Source organism: Fomitopsis serialis (genome assembly GCF_022376445.1).
Source record: "Fomitopsis serialis strain Sig1Antser10 chromosome Unknown B0H18scaffold_20, whole genome shotgun sequence".
Classification (NCBI taxonomy): domain Eukaryota; kingdom Fungi; phylum Basidiomycota; class Agaricomycetes; order Polyporales; family Fomitopsidaceae; genus Fomitopsis; species Fomitopsis serialis.
Genome location: NW_025954980.1, coordinates 146,026 through 163,445, shown reverse-complemented (window position 1 = coordinate 163,445; position 17,420 = coordinate 146,026). Strand labels below are relative to the sequence as shown.

Sequence of the window (17,420 nt, the reverse complement as noted above, 5' to 3'; positions counted from 1 at the left end):
CGCAATAGCAACTTCACCTCGACACCGACACAAATGTACGGACTCAAGTCCACCAAGTTCGCATTGCTCGCCCTCTTCGCCGCACTACTTGTCGGCATGACCGAGGCCACCGGGCGCGCTGTGGGGACGAACCACGAAGACCCCGTCAATCCCAACCCCGATTTGCCTGTGTTTGTGAGTCGTCTCAAGTAGACTTTCCCATCTGAGTAGACTAATCGAGTTGACGACAGTGATACAACCGCAATGCGTACCTGCTCGTAGGCATATTTCTACACACCACAATCTTCATTCTCACCTCGGTAGTAGGCCAAGTCGGTGCACTCGCGCGATTCGATGAGGAGTGCCTCGGATCTGATGACATCGGTGGAATCTTTGGCTGTGTATACATAAATTGACTGGAAATGAGTCGTTGTCGAACCTACCAATGTTTCGCGTCAATTGAGCGATACACTGCGTGCAATGTTGCGTACTTCCACTAGATGAATCCGGGGTAGTAAAAGCACCGTTTTCACAGCTTACCGCATCCCGTGAGACGCCCAGCGCCCAGTCAGACAACGACTCTGCCAGCCTACAACTCAGACTCCCGTGTCAAGTCATATGGCGACTTACCAGTACACTCGAAGATACAATACTTGCTTGTAGTATGATCGTAGCTGACTCATGTGCGCACACTCGTTTCGATTGCGGCCCTTGTGTGTGCGGACACACCGAGACCATGAGAGCTACTATACAAGCCCCTCCTCGTCAGCCTTGATTCCTGTAACAATGCAGTCAAAAACAACCACTATTCGGCATGAGGCATTAGACGTACTAAGTGCGAGGAAAGTGCTAGCGTAGCGCGAGATCGCGAGATTGCCTGTTCACGACGTCATGAGCTCAATGAGAATGATACTGAATGATGGGAGACGCACCAGTGGCAAACCAGAGGCGCTCTTGACCGCTTTCTCTCCAGACTGAGTTAATTTCGCCTTCGCTGGTTGTGCCCCACGTAGGCACGAGTTTCGCATGCACATCTAATCCGCAGATATCCTTGACAACATCTCGAGAATCACCGAACCTGAGAGTGTGAGATGCAGTATTACCCGATTGGAGCGTCTCTGAAGTACTGACCCTGTGGCGTAAATAACAATGTCCGCCTCCAACACTGAACCATCCGAGAAGCGCAGTCCGTTCTCGGCGAAGCGCTCAATTGAGCCACCACTCTTAACCTTGATCTTCCCGTCGATGATGTGCTGCGACGCTCCCGTATCTAGCAACCGACATCAGACATCTGTGCGAGAAGTGTCAAGAGATGGCGTACCAAGGTAGTAACCACCAGCACGTTCATAGATGAGAGGAAGCAGCCCTCCGTTTCCTGGACCGAGAGATGTCTTGAAGCCAGCCTTCTCCAATCCGTCTAGCTTCGCTCTGTGTATACGACAACAAGTTATGAACAGTCTAAGTACGTTGTTGCATGTTGACATACTTCTCTACCGTCGCTGCGAGATATGGGAAGATGCGACGTTGGTACTGCATGCTGACGAGGAGCGGAAGTGATGCGCTGAGGTGGTCCGCAATCTCAGTCGGGATCTCCTCATTGTAAAGGCCTGTATGAGTTGAGCTTCTGCCAGCGTCATGTCTTGAACTACTCACGTGAAAGACCGGAGTTGAATGTGCTGGCTGCAATGACGACAGTTGCAGATCGCTGGAACCTACAAGTTACAACGCATGGTCAGCGAGTGAAGTCACGAATACGCGCAAGACGTACATCGTCACGTTGGCATTGTGATTTGCGAAGTCATGCGCGATGTCGTGCCCTAAAATTTCGGTCAAAATAGTCCTCATACACTCATCAAGTAGGACATACCCGAGCACCCAGCACCGACGACTATTACCTTCTTTCCAGGGTAGTCCTCAACACTATGGAAATGGGAAGAATGCAGAACCTCTCCCTTAAAAACGTTCTATTCGAACACGTCAATTTCTTTTGTATCAAGGGAAAGTGTCGATTAAGTCTGTCAACAAACCTGATCGGGTACAGTAGGCATATTCGGGACGCCGCCACCGATGCCGGTGGCGAAGACGAGGTGCTTGACTTGGACTGCCCTCGTGCCTCCGTTTCGACGGATGTCGACAATCCATTGTTTCGTCGACTCGTCCCATCGAGCATGCTCAACTTTGGAAGACGTCCAAACGTCCAGTTCCAGCGAGGTAGCGAAGCTTTCTAACCAGTTGCCCAACTAGGATGATCAGTTCAGACGCAATCGACGCATGGATCGACGACTGATTCACCTTTGCGGCTGGAGCATATATGGGCCATGTCGAGGGATAACTAGAGATGAATGTCAGTCACGATCGCTCTGAACTAGCAGACTGCACCGACTTGAGATATGGCATTCTGTTGTACCCTACAGCGCCTTAGTAAGAAGTTCATGATGATATCAGTCGAACTCACAAAGAGGATCGTGCGTGGACAGTGTCTTGTATCGATCGCGCCACTACGCATGGGCTAATTAGATCCTAGCACGACCCACTAGCTGACTACACCCACGTTATCGCCAACGCTCGGCTTCTGCTCGACGAGCAGAGCTCGAACACCCAGAGCCTTCAATCTTGCACCCAGAGCGAGCCCTGTATGACCAGCGCCCACTATCAGGGCGACTGGACTCTCGTCGTTGAACTCGGTCTCATCCGCGCGCTTCTTGACCCAGTCGCCATTTTCGATGGTCGCGTTGCGCAATGCGCCTACCTGAGATGCCGAGTTGCTATCAGTGCGAGCGGCAGAAGACTTGCGACGGAGCTCACCTTCTCAGGGAATCCCTTGAGCGCCTCCAGGGCAGTGTACACCGTGTACGCCTTCCAGACACCCTCTGAGTTCACGAGGCGACAAGTCCCGGTACCCGTTCCGACCGCATTCTCAAACGTGAATGAGAACTGCAAGAAAACAAGATCCGGGAACGGCTTGGTCAAGGCCGGGACGCGATGCTTATCCTCTAACAGTGCGCCAACGCGAAATTTCGAGGATCTCAGGCGGTCCTGGAGATATTGAGTTATTTGCGAGCCTTGTGTAGTCCGGAAGTCCCAAGAGAGCGCGAGTTGATCACGCCAAAAGCCGTCTTCCAGAAAGAGCTCCTGAATGCTAGCCGTGTCATACTCGACAGCTGAAGCAAACTGCTTCAGCCATTCTCGAGAGACGTCCAAGGCTGAAAGATCGGGTATGACCTGAGAGTTGAGCCGCTGTATAGTGGGAAGCTCGAGAGAACTCATCCTGAATGCACGAGGTGGAATGTGAGTCGAGGTTGCAGTCGTCGCAGACCTGTTGGGGACGAAGGAAGCGGCGTGGATTGCACCCAATCCAAGATAGTTATAGCTTCTCGATGAATGACGGTGATCGGTCTTAGACAGCACGGAGCTGTCGTTTCACCACAATCAGACACGGAGTTTGTCCACAACTGAAGTCACGACTTACCGGCGATGTCGGGTAGTAGGATGTTACCGGCATATGTTTGTCACGCTTGACAGAACCTACGTATGAGTGAATCCCGCGTGCCGTATTTGCTAGGGGCTGGCTACGAGAACACGTCCACACTCCGGTAACTCGCTGGTTGCTGATCGCGATATGTCTTCATTTCCGCCTTCCCACAGAGATCCAGAGTTTCAGGAGCTAAGGAGTTGATCCAACACCGAAGTGTGTGAACTGAGCTGCCGGTCAAGGTATCATCAGATATTGAAGTATCGGACGTAACCTCGGACCTTTCATGATAGCGTATAGGATGTCGACTCAGTCTGTGTACCCAAACTATCCAAAGGCTCGACGGCTTGGTTTGATCAAACAAAATCTCATGCTGACAATGGGCTAATGATATTCGAGCCAGAATGGCTGGAGGTATACCAAGCGTATACAGGCCTGATTCTGAATTCGCTGTCAGGGAAAGCATCAATAATGAGGAACCGAAGTGAAGACGCCGAGAACCTACCTTGTTAAGTCATTGTGCCCTTAGTGCCAGAATACAGCAGAGTCAACAATACACAGGTCACGCAAGCATAAAACCGTGGTACCAGAGGACTGTCCGTGCGATACAACCTGAGGACATGGTGGCTTGAGTCGAGACGCCGTAGACGCTCGACAACAACTGTCTCGGAGGTTTCCGGCATTAGCCACTGGGCCACTCCTCCTCCTCGAGGCCGAGGAACTCGGTAATACAGGGTTCTTCCACTGCACCGACTCGGATCGCGAGTGTGAGTACTACCGTTATTGACTAGTCCTACTCATTATATCACTGACTTCGAATGCATTTTCCCCTCGCAGGCTTCTGTAAGATATACGTGTCTCCGTCTTGAAGGCAATTTCGCCGTACGTAGTCAGTACAGCACTCAGCACGTTCCATGGTTGAATCACCATTGAACAGATTTACACACTCTCGAACCTTCGTCGGACTGCCATTTCTCGCTCGAGATTATTGATAGCCAAAACTGGGAACCTCGGGCTGCGTATCATGGACATATGGGCTATGCAGAGCCTAGGCGAGCGTATGAATGTATTTTTCGTTATTTATTGAGATCGAGGTTGCCCCGCAAGGTTTTCGGCCAGGTTCACTCGCAAGGTAGCAGGTTTCGCGCAGGATTGAGGTTCACGTAGCCATTTTCGCACGAGGTTCAGGTTCAAGGCTACGATCACACTGTAAGGTCCGAGATTCAGCCGAGGTCTACAGATGAGGTTTGAGGTTGAGTTACGAGGTCCGACCTCGTGAGCCATGTCTCTCAGGTACGATGTATACGCCCGAACACTGGCATCTAGCACTGCAATGCGAGTTACGAGGTTCGAGGTGTGCATGTGAGGTTCGAGGTTCGAGGTGTGAGGTTCAGGTGCGAGGTTTCAGGTCATGTGATAGGCCTCGGTGACCCCTCGGTGACCTTGTGAAGGGGGTCGTAGAGGGCCGTACAGCATCCTACATGAACCTACTGGCCATGTGTCTCAGGCATTCATCTGCAGCTCACGCGATATTACTGATTTCTCTGCATGCAAATACTTAGGCTTTAGGGAGATGTCGGTGCTACGGCCATCTGGGGCAATGCCGAGACATGCCCGAGGTATTACTGTATTTAGCAGTGCCACCTGACCGAGTCGCTGCCAGCCTCATTCCATATGTTGTGCACTCGCTCCGTCGCGAGCATCCTCATTCGCATGTGCTGAGCCCGAGCAGAAATTGTGATTAGAGTCCATTTCACTCCCTCAAGGCCTGGCGACACCTCAAGTTTCCTCTTCTACCGTGCTTCCCAGCACGTGTTCTGCGTTTGGGCGCCCATCCCTCGCTCCGACGCTCCCGTCTACTGACCTATACTGGCCTACTAGTAGTGCCCCTCTCACCCTCCTTACTTCCCTCCTCGTGCGTTGTCTGTAGTCGACGTGGTGAGCCGCAGCCACAGAAACTCACGTCTATCGCACTTACCATTTGATAACGCGGCAGACGTGCTGTCAATGTGCCAGCATGCACTCTCGCCTCGATGCCGGTTCTCTGCCTCTGCCATCCCGCTGTGTTCCCCATCCTCGACACTCCCGCCCCCGAACTTCTCACGGCGATCATTGCACATCGACTCAACCACAGCTGCTGCGGCTTCCACCTCGGCCATTGACAGTCGCTCGCTGGACGGCGATCGGTCCTCTCTATGACGGATGCCCGACTTCATCGGAAAACAGGTCGGCCACCGGAAAACAGTTCGGCCAGCCCGAGAGGTGCACTGGCGAGCACAAACTGCCTCACTGGGGCCCGCAAGCCGCCGCACGCAATCGCTACGCACTGCACACTCCTGTCGTCCACACCCTTGGCGTATTTTGGAGCCACGAAGCGCGGACACTGAACAGAAACACAACAGATTGGGTAAGCATCGTCGCCTCGATTCGACCAGGACACACAACATTCACCTGATCCCACAGTGTGCCGTTCCACGTCTCCCTCATCCACCCTGTCTGAGTCAGCTCGCCGCCGGGCCATCGATCCTGTCTTCATCGGGGAAGCCACACTCCTTGCCTCGCTCGCGCCAGGCCGTCTGCATGCGCATGCGCTGCCAGTGGCGGGCTGATTGTCGCTGGTTCTGTTTGCCTCAGTGTGTGCAGAGGCCGGTGCGAAGGTAGGTTAGGCAGACGACGATCTGTAAAGGTGGTGCGGCGTGGTACTGCGCAGATCGCCCCGGAATCGACTTATGTCAATGAGATTCAGGGAGGGAAGGTGTGTCCTTTGTATCGGCGGCGTTTCGAGGGCGTCAGGACTATGCCCGGGCGAAGGTGGATTATCGCGTCAACACGAGAGACAGCTCATCGTGCAGGGGTACGGTGAGTTTCCTCTGGGTCTACAGATCGCCTCGCAACGTTAGGACATCGTCAAATGCCATCGGGCCAGTGTGGCCCCTTTGACGGCAACAGACGCAAAACACGTCACATTGGTGCCGCTGTTTCCCGGGTGCTGACACTGAGTAGTGGGTATGAGTCGATCGCGGGCGCGACTGCGATTGTTGCTACTCGGCTACTCGCGCGGGCATAGGTGACCGTTGGCGGCTGCGCACCACTGTGGGTTGACGGTGTTTCGACAGCACATGATGCAGGGTAGTGTCTGGTAGCATGAGTTGTGGGACGGGTGTTAATGTGCGATCGTTCCGCATGGTGCTGTTCCGGGAAGCTCACTGCTATGTACGCTGTAAGCAGTCCTCAGACTTATACTCCAGCAGCATAGACAGGCCAAGGAATGTAGTCTCAACATGTATCACGTTACATTAAATGCGCTAGAACATAACGAATAACGATACTTTCATGACATCATCTGTCGGATATCCAGCCTAGACATCCTGCGCAAAAATTCGGCTTGACGTGCAGTAAGCCTCAGAGCACATCGAGGATCAATCAATCAGATTGGCTTGACTCGCTGTCCTCGTCATTGCTCACTCCTGGTCATCGTCACACTTGTCCACTGTGTTGTACATCTCGTTCTCCGACACTCTGAGGCAATAATTTGCAACACAGCCATTGTAAGTTAGCATCATCTGTCCCTCCGGGTTCTGCACTCACACTAGTAGCTTAGCATGGAAGCATGAGTGACGATGCTACTGGACACAGGCCACAGTCGCTGTTAAGCGAGTTCTACCACCGCTTCAATGGATATGTCCATGTGGTCGAGACTGCCCTTGCGAATCCGACAGATTCGACAGTACTCGAGCGACTTGGAGATGATCTCAATCAGTTTGGGCAGCTCGTCACCGAGGTATGTCGCGGTCATGATACAATCAGGTGAGGTTACTGATCTCACCTACCATCGTGGAACAGCATGCAGCGACATTCCCTCCAGGTGAACTGGGCCACATTCAAAATGGTGTCGGTCTTATGCTGTACGACATCCGTCTGCAGTACCGCGAAGCCCTGGATCAGTCTCACCACGGTCGGCCTGAAATTGTGACACGGGCTCAAACTGGTCGGCCTGGTCGGCCTAGGATCACAATCGACCCGACTTGGCTAGAGTGGGCATATCAGCATCGTTCGATTGCAGGCCTCGCTCGTTTCTTGAATGTTGGGCGATCAACAGTCCGCAATGCTCTACTGGAATACCAGATCGCCGAACCTCAGCAAAATCCCTTCCCCACATCTGATCTCTCGGCCGAACCAATCCAGGTGTCGGAAGATGATCACGATGACCTACTAGACCCGATTCTCCCTGAAGCCTTAGCTCACATGCATGGGCCTGCTACGATGGGCGATGGCCAATATGTCGATCATATCTCGTCTTTTACTGGTCCTTTAACCCTCCTGCCCGATGCCCAGCTTGATGACCTCCTCAAGCAGCTTCGCATGCATTATCCCCGCGCAGGCATCACGATGCTGGATGGAATGCTGAGACAGCTCGGCCACCGTGTACCTCGTCAGCGAATACGATCTTCCCTTTCCCGCATTGACCCTATCCACCGGACCTTCGAGCGTATTCGCATACGACGCCGAAAATACAAGGTGGCCGGTCCAAATGCATTATGGCATCATGACGGCCAGCATGGTGTGTTCGGTCACCAGTGTTTTGTGGCTCTTACATGACTGTACTGACGATGACTGGATATATTAGGCCTTATCCGCTGGAAGATCGTAATCCACGGATTTATAGATGGTTATTCTCGTCTCATAACTGCACTACGGGCACATGGCAATAATCGTGCAGCTACCGTTCTCCAGCTGTTCCTTGCTGGAGCAGAGATCTTTGGGGTCCCTTCCCGTGTACGTGGCGATCATGGTGTAGAGAATCTGGCTGTTGCTGCATGGATGGAAGCGAACCGCGGTGAGCGACGGGGCTCGTACATATGGGGCAGGTAAGGCATCTATCTAAGGGATGGGATTTCAAATTGTGATTGGTGAATGACATCGCATGGAATTATAGGAGCATCCACAATGTTCGCATCGAGCGTCTCTGGGTCGATGTCACTGCACAAGTCGGTGCAAAGTGGGCGGAATTTTTTACGACACTCGAGGTTCATTATGGCCTTGATCTCAACAACGACAATCACATCTGGCTCCTACATCTGCTCTTCCTCGATCGCATCAATGACGAGCTTGCCTTCTTCGCTGATGGTTGGAACCACCACCGAATCCAAATCCGAGATGGGCCCAATCGCTCGCCCATAGACATGTTCGTCTTCGACATGCTCGTTCATGGAGTACGTGGAGATCAATTGCCCGATGAAGCTCAGACTATGGAGGAGCTGGAGGTGTATGGTGTCGACTGGGAGGCACTACGCGAGGATCGTCTTTTGCGTGCCTACCATCAGAACAACACCCAAACCGATGGTGCATCGTCATGGATTGGTAGGGTTGGTCCACCCGAGCGGCTGAACGAGGTCGAGGTTGAACCTCCCGAGGAGCCAGGAGTTGATGCTTTGGACAGAGTCATTGGTGTCCTAGCACAGGCGATTGAGCCGTGGTCGGCTCATGCAGATCAAGCGAGTCTAGCAGCCTGCTGGGTGAATGCATTGGCATACCTCCAGAGCCAGTATATGGATATGTTTTGACAGTCGGGCTATTGATTGCATTATCTGTACTGTACATAGTCCATGCGAAACTCATTCTCTCCGGGTGACGACTGGCTGGCATTTCGTTACTACAACGAGCCTACTAGTATGACAATAACGACTGTATTTTGTGACGAGTGGTACCACAGTCGCGCTGCACCCAATCTGTGCCAGCGTCAGGGCGGTAGATCACGAGCGACTCGGAGTCCAAAGTTTGACGTACATCTGAGTGACCGAGTCATAGCCTCCGACTCGGAGGCGCCGCACTCGCACCGAGTCAACGGGCTCCGCTACGCCCGCTCGGATAGCGAAGACGACCATCCCCTCTATACAGCAATAAATGTTCCCACAGACACTCAGCAATGCGTACACCCAAGATCAGTGGATCCGGGTCGTACATGCGGTGAGAGTTCGTGCTTCTTTCGTGCGGATGATCCCGAGCCGCACTGCCACTGCTTCTTCGCACCGAGTCATCGATGTGGCTCACTGATAACACCTCCCAGGATCCCCCCAGGCTCTGGCTGTCGCTGGTCGGTGTGCCAATCCTTGGTTTGACGAGCAGAACAACTTCATGGCTGTGTGAATGGCTCGGATGTCTGAGGCTCGGAATAAGGGGAGGCAAGTCACTCACACTTTCAAGTACCTCCAAGGTGTGTTTTGAGCGATGTTGTGACTTCCGTGTCGACTCTGACTGTTCTAGGCTGTCGTTCCTCCCGATGGTAATTGATGTTCCACTGTACATGCTGCTACAATAGCCTCACAGCTCGATATGGCTGGCTTCTTCGCTTCAAAATGGTAATATCCATCGTGGTGTGAAGAAGCCAATCGTAATCGCTCAATCCTGCAGTCGTCTGTGAGCAAATGCCGAATGAAATTATTTATGCTGACCCTGTCCATCGAGGATTGGTTGTGCTGGCCGAAGCCAGCAGAACTACTCACAGGCTCGTGGTGAGAGTCTGTATCTCCCCGACCTGGATTGCATGCCGAAGTAATCCCTGTAAGTACATCTCTGTATATAACTTGTCGTACTTGTTTGCTGACCTTGTCGCATCGTCTTCCAGGAGGTTTTGAATTGCAGTAGCCCGATGGAGATGCTCGTCGAGCTGGATCTCACGATGTAAGTCTTTGGATAGAAGGGTGGCGACTGCTGCTCGTACTGCTGCCATATACCTGTGCCCGAATCGAATTGAAGACAGCAGGAATACAATACAATATGAGAGCAGAACCCGATGCATAGCGAGGTCTGCCATAGGCCGAGTCGCCATGGCCTATGCCAGACTTGCCATAGAGGGCAAGTTCGGTTTTGGCCTCACCTTCCGACGGTGCCCACTCGCTCTTTCCCCACTATACTCTCGTCGTTCTTTTCGTCTGCTCACACCCTTGCCATTCAGTCGGCAAGCCACCTCCTCTCATTGCTTCGTCGTTCCTGCACTCTCCCAGAATTGTCTCTCCAACATTTATTGAGGTTTGTTGCCCTTCGTGCGAAGACCTTTCGGGCTGTTCAACCCAGGTGTAGATTTTACAGTCGCTCACTCCTTCGTCGAAAAATTTCTACTGGAACTGTGATTATAGGCCTGTTCTACACAGCCTGTTTCACTCGTCAATCCAATATATCCAGTATGTGCTTCCCGACACTGTCAAAGACGATCAGGCGACAGCTCACTGCCTGTCCCATAGTTGTTTGCAGCCCTGTATGCCAGTATCCCCTGCTCTTCTCGTTCTGTGCTCTTTCTGACACCTCGTGCAGACTTCCTTTAGTGTCTCACAGTCTCAGTCGCCATTCGTTCGTCAAGGTAAGATACTCACTTTTTGCTACCGATTCGCCTATTCATCGCTGTGGCCCACAGATGGACTTCAGTCGACTCTCGGCTCAGCAACAGGCCGATCTCATGGCTCTCATCCAAACTGCCTCGAATACAGCCCCAAATTCGTCGCTACCTGGCCCGAACCCCTCGCAGGCCTATGGCGAGACCCAGCCTGGAGTCTTGCAGCAGCACCCTGTGTCGGTCACTCCTAGCCAGAACACGACCTCTGCAGCCCCCTATACTGTCGCAGGTCAGCCTTCGACACAGTCGGCTTGGGTAAGTCCCTGTTGTCTGACTTCCACTGACGATGCATCTGATCTCGCACTCTTCGGAGCAGTCCTCATCGCCTACTCGGCCGAGTGTTCCCGGACAGCCTCACCGAGTTAGCCAAACAGCTGGGGCTTCTGAGCTGGTGCCTGAAGCAAGGCCATCGTCGCACCCATCCTTTCAGGGCCACATCGTCTCGGCTGGCGAAGTAGCTGGGTCGCCCTCGCATCCCAATATGCCCCCATGGGCCATAACCCCTGGCAATCCTGTCGCACAGAGGTCGACGACACCTTGGCATGGCATGCCTACCTTTGGTTCGTCTCTGCGAGTTTCGTCAGTGAGCTTTGTACTGAACTCTGCACCTCGCAGAGCAAAGTAGCCCACCACCGAGTCTTGTGTCGTATCACAGTGCTCGGACCAGCCCCCTCGGTGCCATGGCCCCCCTGGTTCTTCGTCGCAGGTAGCAGGCCCATCGTCGCTGTACAACACCACCGAAGTCACTCCGGGCCCCGGCCCAAGCCGTAGCCTGACACAGCCTATCCTGGGATTGAACAGGCTCCGTCCCCAGGCTTCCAGCCAGGTCAATGTAGCTCGCCTGTCATCGTCAGCTCGTATGCCTCGCACGGCGGGCTCCAGCCTGTCAGCTCGGCCCCGCCGCACACGTGGCTCGGCACAGCATCCACCGTCGCTCCCGCATCTCCCCCATATCATACGATCCCCTATACCACATGCCGAAGACCAGGTCAAAGTGACCTGTCTGATCTATCCGCAGCCTGTAAGTGACCATCGTGGCTATTATGTGCCCGGTGCTGACCGAAAGACGGTAGGACCCTCCGTCAGCTCCACTTATTGCCTATAACTTCGGACGGGACAGCTTCGTCGATCATCTGCGAGGGCATGGGCTCTGTCACGACTTTGACATCCCGCTGTCAACACCACTGCCCCGCCTGGCGAGAATGGTCTTGCTTGAGATGCGGACCTCGTCTTTCCACTATGAGGTCCCCACTGCCGATCATCTCGCCTTTGAGCATGAGCGCCTCCCTCTCGGCATTTTAAGCTTAAAAAACCGTGGCATTCGTCGTGCGGACGGCCAGGTCTATCTCGATCATAAGCCCCTGTGGGCCGACAAAACAGTCGAGATGCTCCTCGCAGATAAGCACCGCTTCGCTCACAGCGACCACGGCTTTTACAATGGCCGTTTTGTTCTGCGATTTGGTGAGCAGTGTTCGCCAGTATGTGGCGAGCTGTGCCTAATAGGTCTTCCCTGTAGTGATATGTACGGGCCCCCTGCTCGCTGTCGTCCAGCCATCCACAGTCGCTCGTGAGCATACATGCATTGCTACCGCGTTATATGGGCGATTCGCAGTGGATGAGTGGCCACAAGCGATCACCTCTGCCCCTCTGTGCATTGGCTGCCTTGACGATGTTCGAGAACCTAGTCGTATGGCACATCTCCCCGAGCCTCCTGAGCCTCTGATTGCTGATGCTCAGTCACGGTGTAGCTGTACCCCCTCCGTCACCCATGCTAGGAAGTCCTGATCGCACGAACAGCAACCCGGGCAGCCCAGCCTCCACGACCGACTCGGATATTGGAATGACAGATGCCACGACTGGGCCCAGAGCTGGTGCTCAGCTGAATGTGAGCTTCATTATGTCCCGTACTCGCCACAGTTCATCATCTTTTTTTCCTGCAATATTCCAGGGTCGTACAGTGCCAAGTCTTGCTCGCACATCGTCTATGCCATCGGCTGTAGCTGCATTCATGCCCCGTGATATCTGGCAGTCGCCGTGGGAGCCAGAACTGCCGAGGGATGCTGTCGGTGGCCAGCAATACAGCGAGCTGAGTGGCTTCGCTGAAGCTGTCTATGCTGCAGCCAGCCGCCACCCTGAGGCCCACGGTAGTGGCAGGGCGCGGGGTGCACAGGCACGGCCATTTTCACTGCGAATTGAAGGGACTAGCATGGATGCGATGGTCGATGCCCTCCGGGAGTATCTTATTCAAGTTGATGCTGCCCATCTCGGCGATTACACAGCCCTACTGTCGCCTGATCGCGTGTTCCGAAGGTTGGTCAGTACCTCGCCCTCACTGTTCACTAGGCTTACCTCCATGCTACAGGCTGTCGCCAGCTGGAGCAGTAGTGTCATTCGGTGCAGGTGTCGAGCGTGAGGTTTTGTGGACAGCACTCCAGAAATACCAGGGAGATCCCAGGTTCTGTCGGCCTGGCCTAGATGGGACCTGGACGATCGCTAACAGTCCCATCGCTCACTTTGCTGCTGAAGAAAACAGGCTCGCCCGCAAGAAGGAGCTCACGATCTTCGGGGCCCTGACTGCACTCCTCATGGTCAATGGCCAGTGCCCGAAGCCCCTCGACCCTGTATTCCTGCACTACCTGATCCATGGGTGCTGCATCGAATCTGTCACGAAGGCGATCATGGCCGAATGGCACCCAGCATTCACGACGCGGCTGTCAGCCTTCCTGGATGCTGGTCCTGCAGGTGACATAACCCCCTTCATCTCGGACATCGTGGAGTATGCCGAGGTTGATGTAAGGCTATAGCCTTTCCTATGTCGTCACCAGTGCTCATATTCTCGATAGGTCAGAAGTCTCCGTGACCGGGATCCTGCGACACATCGTGGTGTCGCCGCCCTCATACTGTACAAGGGACTATTAGGCAACGAAAGCCCCCAACACACCGATACCCAGAGCTTTCTGCGTGGTCTCAGGCTCCCGTGTGCCAATGGGTTCGATTTCACGCAGGTATGACCTCGCCGACTGCCCAGGCCCACCATGTACTCACACCGACTCCTACTAGGCTGTTCGCCTGTATGTAGGTGGCTCTAACACGTTCGTCAACGAGGTATGGGCTGCATACATCATGGCATACAGCTCCATCGCGCCGCAGCTGGACATCCGCACTGCGAGCACGGTGCCACAGGAGCAGCGCACACTGAGGGTTGATGGTCGCGACTACGCACTCGGCGACCTCGTCAGGACTTTCCTGCAGGGTACAGGGATTCCCTGTGCATCAGGAAAAAACTCTCCTGTGAATGAGCAATAATTATACCAGTTTCCACGTAATGAGGGGTAATCCTTCCCATTCAGTTGCTTCCAGTAATACCGCACACTACCTAGGGTCCATGGGTCCCGAGTCTGGATGCTCAATATTATACAGAATTATCCAGTATTTGATACGTATTCCACTGCACATTCAAAGGTATTCTTGGGCATTTCAGGCAGAATCACGGTTGGATTTCTCGCCGCATTTGGTTGAAGAACGAACAATTAATGCATTGCATGGAAGAGTAGTAGTAGGTGCACTGTCCGGACCAGAACACGAGCAACGAGAGCAGCAGGAAGGCAGACACAGAAAGCATCGAGAGCATGAGGGGGGGAAACGAGGATTAAGTAGTCAATTACTATTCACACTACCAGTGCCACCATGATCAGGCTCGTTCGCCAGAGCACCGCCTCTATTCATCGGGTATGTCACTCCAGTTGATCGCGGCATTGCCATTCTGTATGCCAGGATGCATCGCATGTCCCACCCTACGATAAAGAAATCAGTGAAATTCACCATCACACGAGTTAGGAGTGCCATACGTCACGGCTGTGAAGACATCATGCATGACTCTGTGGTATCGCTTTGGGCGTTCGTGGCGGAACGCAGTGAGCCGCGTCATATGGGCCTCGTATGCGGGTATACTGGTGGCGCTGAAGTCGGAGGCCTTGCTTAGGCCGAGTTTGTTATCTGATATCACTGACTCGACCTCAAAGACGGTAAGACAACAACACAATGCTGATTCAATCACCAAACATACCGCTGTCATAGCCAAGGCCATCATAGTCGGTGGAATCTCATACTCGGAGGGGGCACTTGACAGTGATGACGCAAATGTTCCACCGTTTTTCAGCCCAGTACTGAGATACTGCACGTTCGTGAAGAATGCAGCGCGTACTGCAGGCTTGATAAGTGAGTTCTCGTACGGAGAACGGTAATCAAACCCGTCCTGCGAGTGAAAACATAAGTCATGCGATATTAGACATGCAACATTGCTGGTACGCACCGAGAGCGTCCAAGGATAAATGTAGTTCATGTTCTGTAGAAGAATGTCACCACCGGGCGCATTGTGATTGTTCACAGGTTGAATCATGGATTGATATGCATGCTCGACAGACGGCGTTACAGCACGTTTGATCGCAGTTCGAAAGAGCCCTAGCCGATGAGAAACCTGCGACAATTCATCAGTAAAGAAGCCACAGATGTACAGCAATAAAACCGACGTAGGCAGTTATGGGTCGGACATAGTCATCATAGGATCCTTTCTCCAATCGTTCCGAGACGTCGCCCTGGCCAGTATACCCAAGCTTATCAGAAGAGCAGATTAACGCCTCAAGAGCGATGTCTTCAAGCCCAGCCTTGTCCATCGGATTCGTCATTTCCTGGATGTCGTCGAGACTAGCATAGTCAACCGGGTTTTCGAATCCAAAAGCCATCATACGGTCACCAATGACGTAGCTGTTATGGATCACTTGCCCCATCAGTGCACTTTGCGGCTTGATATCCATGGTCACACTACGTGATTTGTAGTTGACGATAATATGCGTCCGCGACCTCCAACGACCATTGTCGTCCTCACGGCGGACATGACGAGGGCGTTTTGCAACCTTGACCTTCGAAGCAGAGGGACGGATGATAGGCATCTAGTGAAAGGTTGGTGACATTGATGTTGAGTTCGTACAAGAACAACTCACCTCCGATTTCAGTTTCTCTTGCTGCTTCTTAGTCAGCTTCAACAGTAGGTTAATTACATCCACTGAGGTAGTACGCAGCACGGCACACATACCTGCTTCGACACGTTCCTGGATACAGCCGGCCCACTCTCATTGACCATGTCCAAGTCATCATCACTATCCTCGATGTATTTCACGGTGCGGCGCGAAACAGCATAGCGACTGGTCTTGCTGTTACGAGATGGAGGATCGTCATCGTCGTCCTCGCTCTCAACTTCTTCAGGCTCATCCACGACAACATCAGCGTCGTCAGTTGTCGGCGGTTCGGTGGGATATGAACCAACACTTGAGGAACGAGAACCTCTTGAATGGAAGCGAGGCGGACTTGCACTCGTCGCACTGAAGTTATTGCCAGTGGCACCTTGGTTACCTATCCGAGTGTCGGAACACGGAGGCACAAGTCAGAGATCTAGTGAGAACTAATTTGCCGTGTGAATAGGTATACTGTGCTCACCTGCAGCAGTGAAAGTGACGCGCTGTGATGCATCATACTTGAGTGACTAGGGTCAGAGTAAACAGATCGGATTCGGCTTACCTCTGCGTCGAAGTCATCACAGACCTCGCGATGCTCCGCTTCCTCATCATCGCCCCCCTGCAGCTCGCCGTCCACATCATCGAATTCTTCTTCGCCATCGTCGTCAAAGGTCTCCTCAGCAAGCCGAGAAGCTGACGTGGAACGGACCACCCTTGCAGGTGTGATCGCCTTGGAAGTTTGAGACTTGGTCTGTGAGGCTAGTGGTGACTCGTCGGCGGGTTCACTATCCGAGTGGTCGACGTCGATCCGAGCTGCCCGGTGGGCTTTCTCTGGCCACGGCATTAGACACGTACTTGCAAGTCAATTGAAAGATACGTACTCCGAGTCGGTTCGGACTCCGGTGGTCTCAAGGCGCCGGCAACCTTCAACTTCTTTGAAGAGCGCTCTGTTTCTGCATGGCTATCGATGTTCAGCGACTTCGGCGGCATTGCATCCCGGGCCCCAGCGTTCCTACCACCACTATTGGTACTGTTAACCTTCGCCACTGCCGAATCTTCTCTCTTCCGCTTTGCCTTGGCTGCCTTAGACGTCGACGAGGTTACTTCAACATCGGATTGTTTCTTCTTGCCTACATCGAATGGATCAGAATCAAGAATGTACGTACAGTCGTTGTGCGACAGTATACCATTTGATGACTTCCTACTAACTGGCTGGCCTTCTCCAGCAGTCTGCGAGCCGGACACGTCACGTCGCTTTGGCACAATTGTCGCCCACTTTGTGTGAGCAGCTTGGGCTGTGACACGCACAGGTCGGCCGGCTGCTAGTATTCGAAGGTTAGTATGCGCATATTAGCTGGTGAATCCATTCTTACACTCCGCGGGAGGTTCATCAACCAGATCATCGTGTGAGCCGTCTCGGTCGACCTCTGATATACGACCCACACGGCTAGCGCGAGGACGACGGCTTGCTGCCGACATTCCTGACTTAAGGGCGAGAAGTCAGTCAGGGTGCGACCTGCGTCAATAGACATGAGGTAGTGTCGAAAGCAGGCTTGCAAAACGACAA

The 17,420-nt window shown here is 53.3% G+C and overlaps 5 protein-coding genes across 5 annotated transcripts; 2 read left to right on the top strand and 3 right to left on the bottom strand.

Moving 5' to 3' along the window:
- Window positions 1-716: 716 nt before the first annotated feature.
- B0H18DRAFT_996825 (FAD/NAD(P)-binding domain-containing protein) lies at window positions 717-3,391 on the bottom strand. Its single transcript, XM_048045434.1, has 15 exons — window positions 2,785-3,391; window positions 2,531-2,728; window positions 2,435-2,477; window positions 2,363-2,387; window positions 2,272-2,311; window positions 2,007-2,219; window positions 1,847-1,943; window positions 1,748-1,796; window positions 1,633-1,691; window positions 1,466-1,586; window positions 1,301-1,407; window positions 1,111-1,249; window positions 912-1,057; window positions 812-856; window positions 717-757 (listed from the first exon to the last, which is right to left on the bottom strand). The coding sequence occupies exons 1-15, from the start codon at window positions 3,244-3,246 to the stop codon at window positions 726-728; spliced, it is 1,776 nt and encodes a 591-aa protein (XP_047895366.1). The 5' UTR covers window positions 3,247-3,391; the 3' UTR covers window positions 717-725.
- Window positions 3,392-5,352: 1,961 nt separating this feature from the next.
- Window positions 5,353-5,610, bottom strand: B0H18DRAFT_1117414 (uncharacterized protein; the record flags this gene model as incomplete). The annotated part of the gene is made up of 2 exons (XM_048033581.1): window positions 5,353-5,375; window positions 5,430-5,610. The coding sequence occupies 2 exons, from the start codon at window positions 5,608-5,610 to the stop codon at window positions 5,353-5,355; spliced, it is 204 nt and encodes a 67-aa protein (XP_047895365.1).
- A 1,338-nt stretch (window positions 5,611-6,948) lies between these two features.
- On the top strand, window positions 6,949-8,865 carry B0H18DRAFT_906142 (uncharacterized protein; the record flags this gene model as incomplete). The annotated part of the gene is made up of 5 exons (XM_048041500.1): window positions 6,949-6,999; window positions 7,053-7,232; window positions 7,295-7,367; window positions 7,485-8,016; window positions 8,388-8,865. Coding segments are annotated over exons 2-5 (1,254 nt in total), but the record flags the coding sequence as incomplete, so codon positions are not given.
- A 1,235-nt stretch (window positions 8,866-10,100) lies between these two features.
- B0H18DRAFT_953556 (uncharacterized protein) lies at window positions 10,101-14,147 on the top strand (the record flags this gene model as incomplete). Its single annotated transcript, XM_048042197.1, has 12 exons — window positions 10,101-10,132; window positions 10,588-10,632; window positions 10,763-10,808; window positions 10,863-11,096; window positions 11,158-11,424; window positions 11,548-11,862; window positions 11,915-12,302; window positions 12,590-12,726; window positions 12,790-13,151; window positions 13,204-13,633; window positions 13,685-13,846; window positions 13,902-14,147. 12 exons carry the CDS (start codon window positions 10,101-10,103, stop codon window positions 14,145-14,147), a joined length of 2,664 nt encoding a protein of 887 aa, XP_047895363.1.
- Window positions 14,148-14,559: 412 nt separating this feature from the next.
- B0H18DRAFT_1117412 (uncharacterized protein) lies at window positions 14,560-17,385 on the bottom strand (the record flags this gene model as incomplete). Its single annotated transcript, XM_048033580.1, has 12 exons — window positions 14,560-14,635; window positions 14,690-14,856; window positions 14,908-15,096; window positions 15,154-15,318; window positions 15,371-15,790; window positions 15,842-15,877; window positions 15,934-16,250; window positions 16,335-16,356; window positions 16,416-16,684; window positions 16,735-16,983; window positions 17,130-17,175; window positions 17,227-17,385. The coding sequence occupies 12 exons, from the start codon at window positions 17,383-17,385 to the stop codon at window positions 14,560-14,562; spliced, it is 2,115 nt and encodes a 704-aa protein (XP_047895362.1).
- Between the last annotated feature and the right edge of the window lie 35 nt (window positions 17,386-17,420).

Coding starts and splice junctions, on each gene's coding strand:
- B0H18DRAFT_996825 (XM_048045434.1), bottom strand. CDS start 3,246: ATGAGTTCTCTCGAGCTTCCCACTATACAGCGGCTCAACTCTCAGGTC. Junction 1,944..2,006: donor TGCCTACTGTACCCGATCAG/GTTTGTTGACAG, acceptor GTGTTCGAATAG/AACGTTTTTAAGGGAGAGGT. Junction 758..811: donor TAGCACTTTCCTCGCACTTA/GTACGTCTAATG, acceptor GCATTGTTACAG/GAATCAAGGCTGACGAGGAG.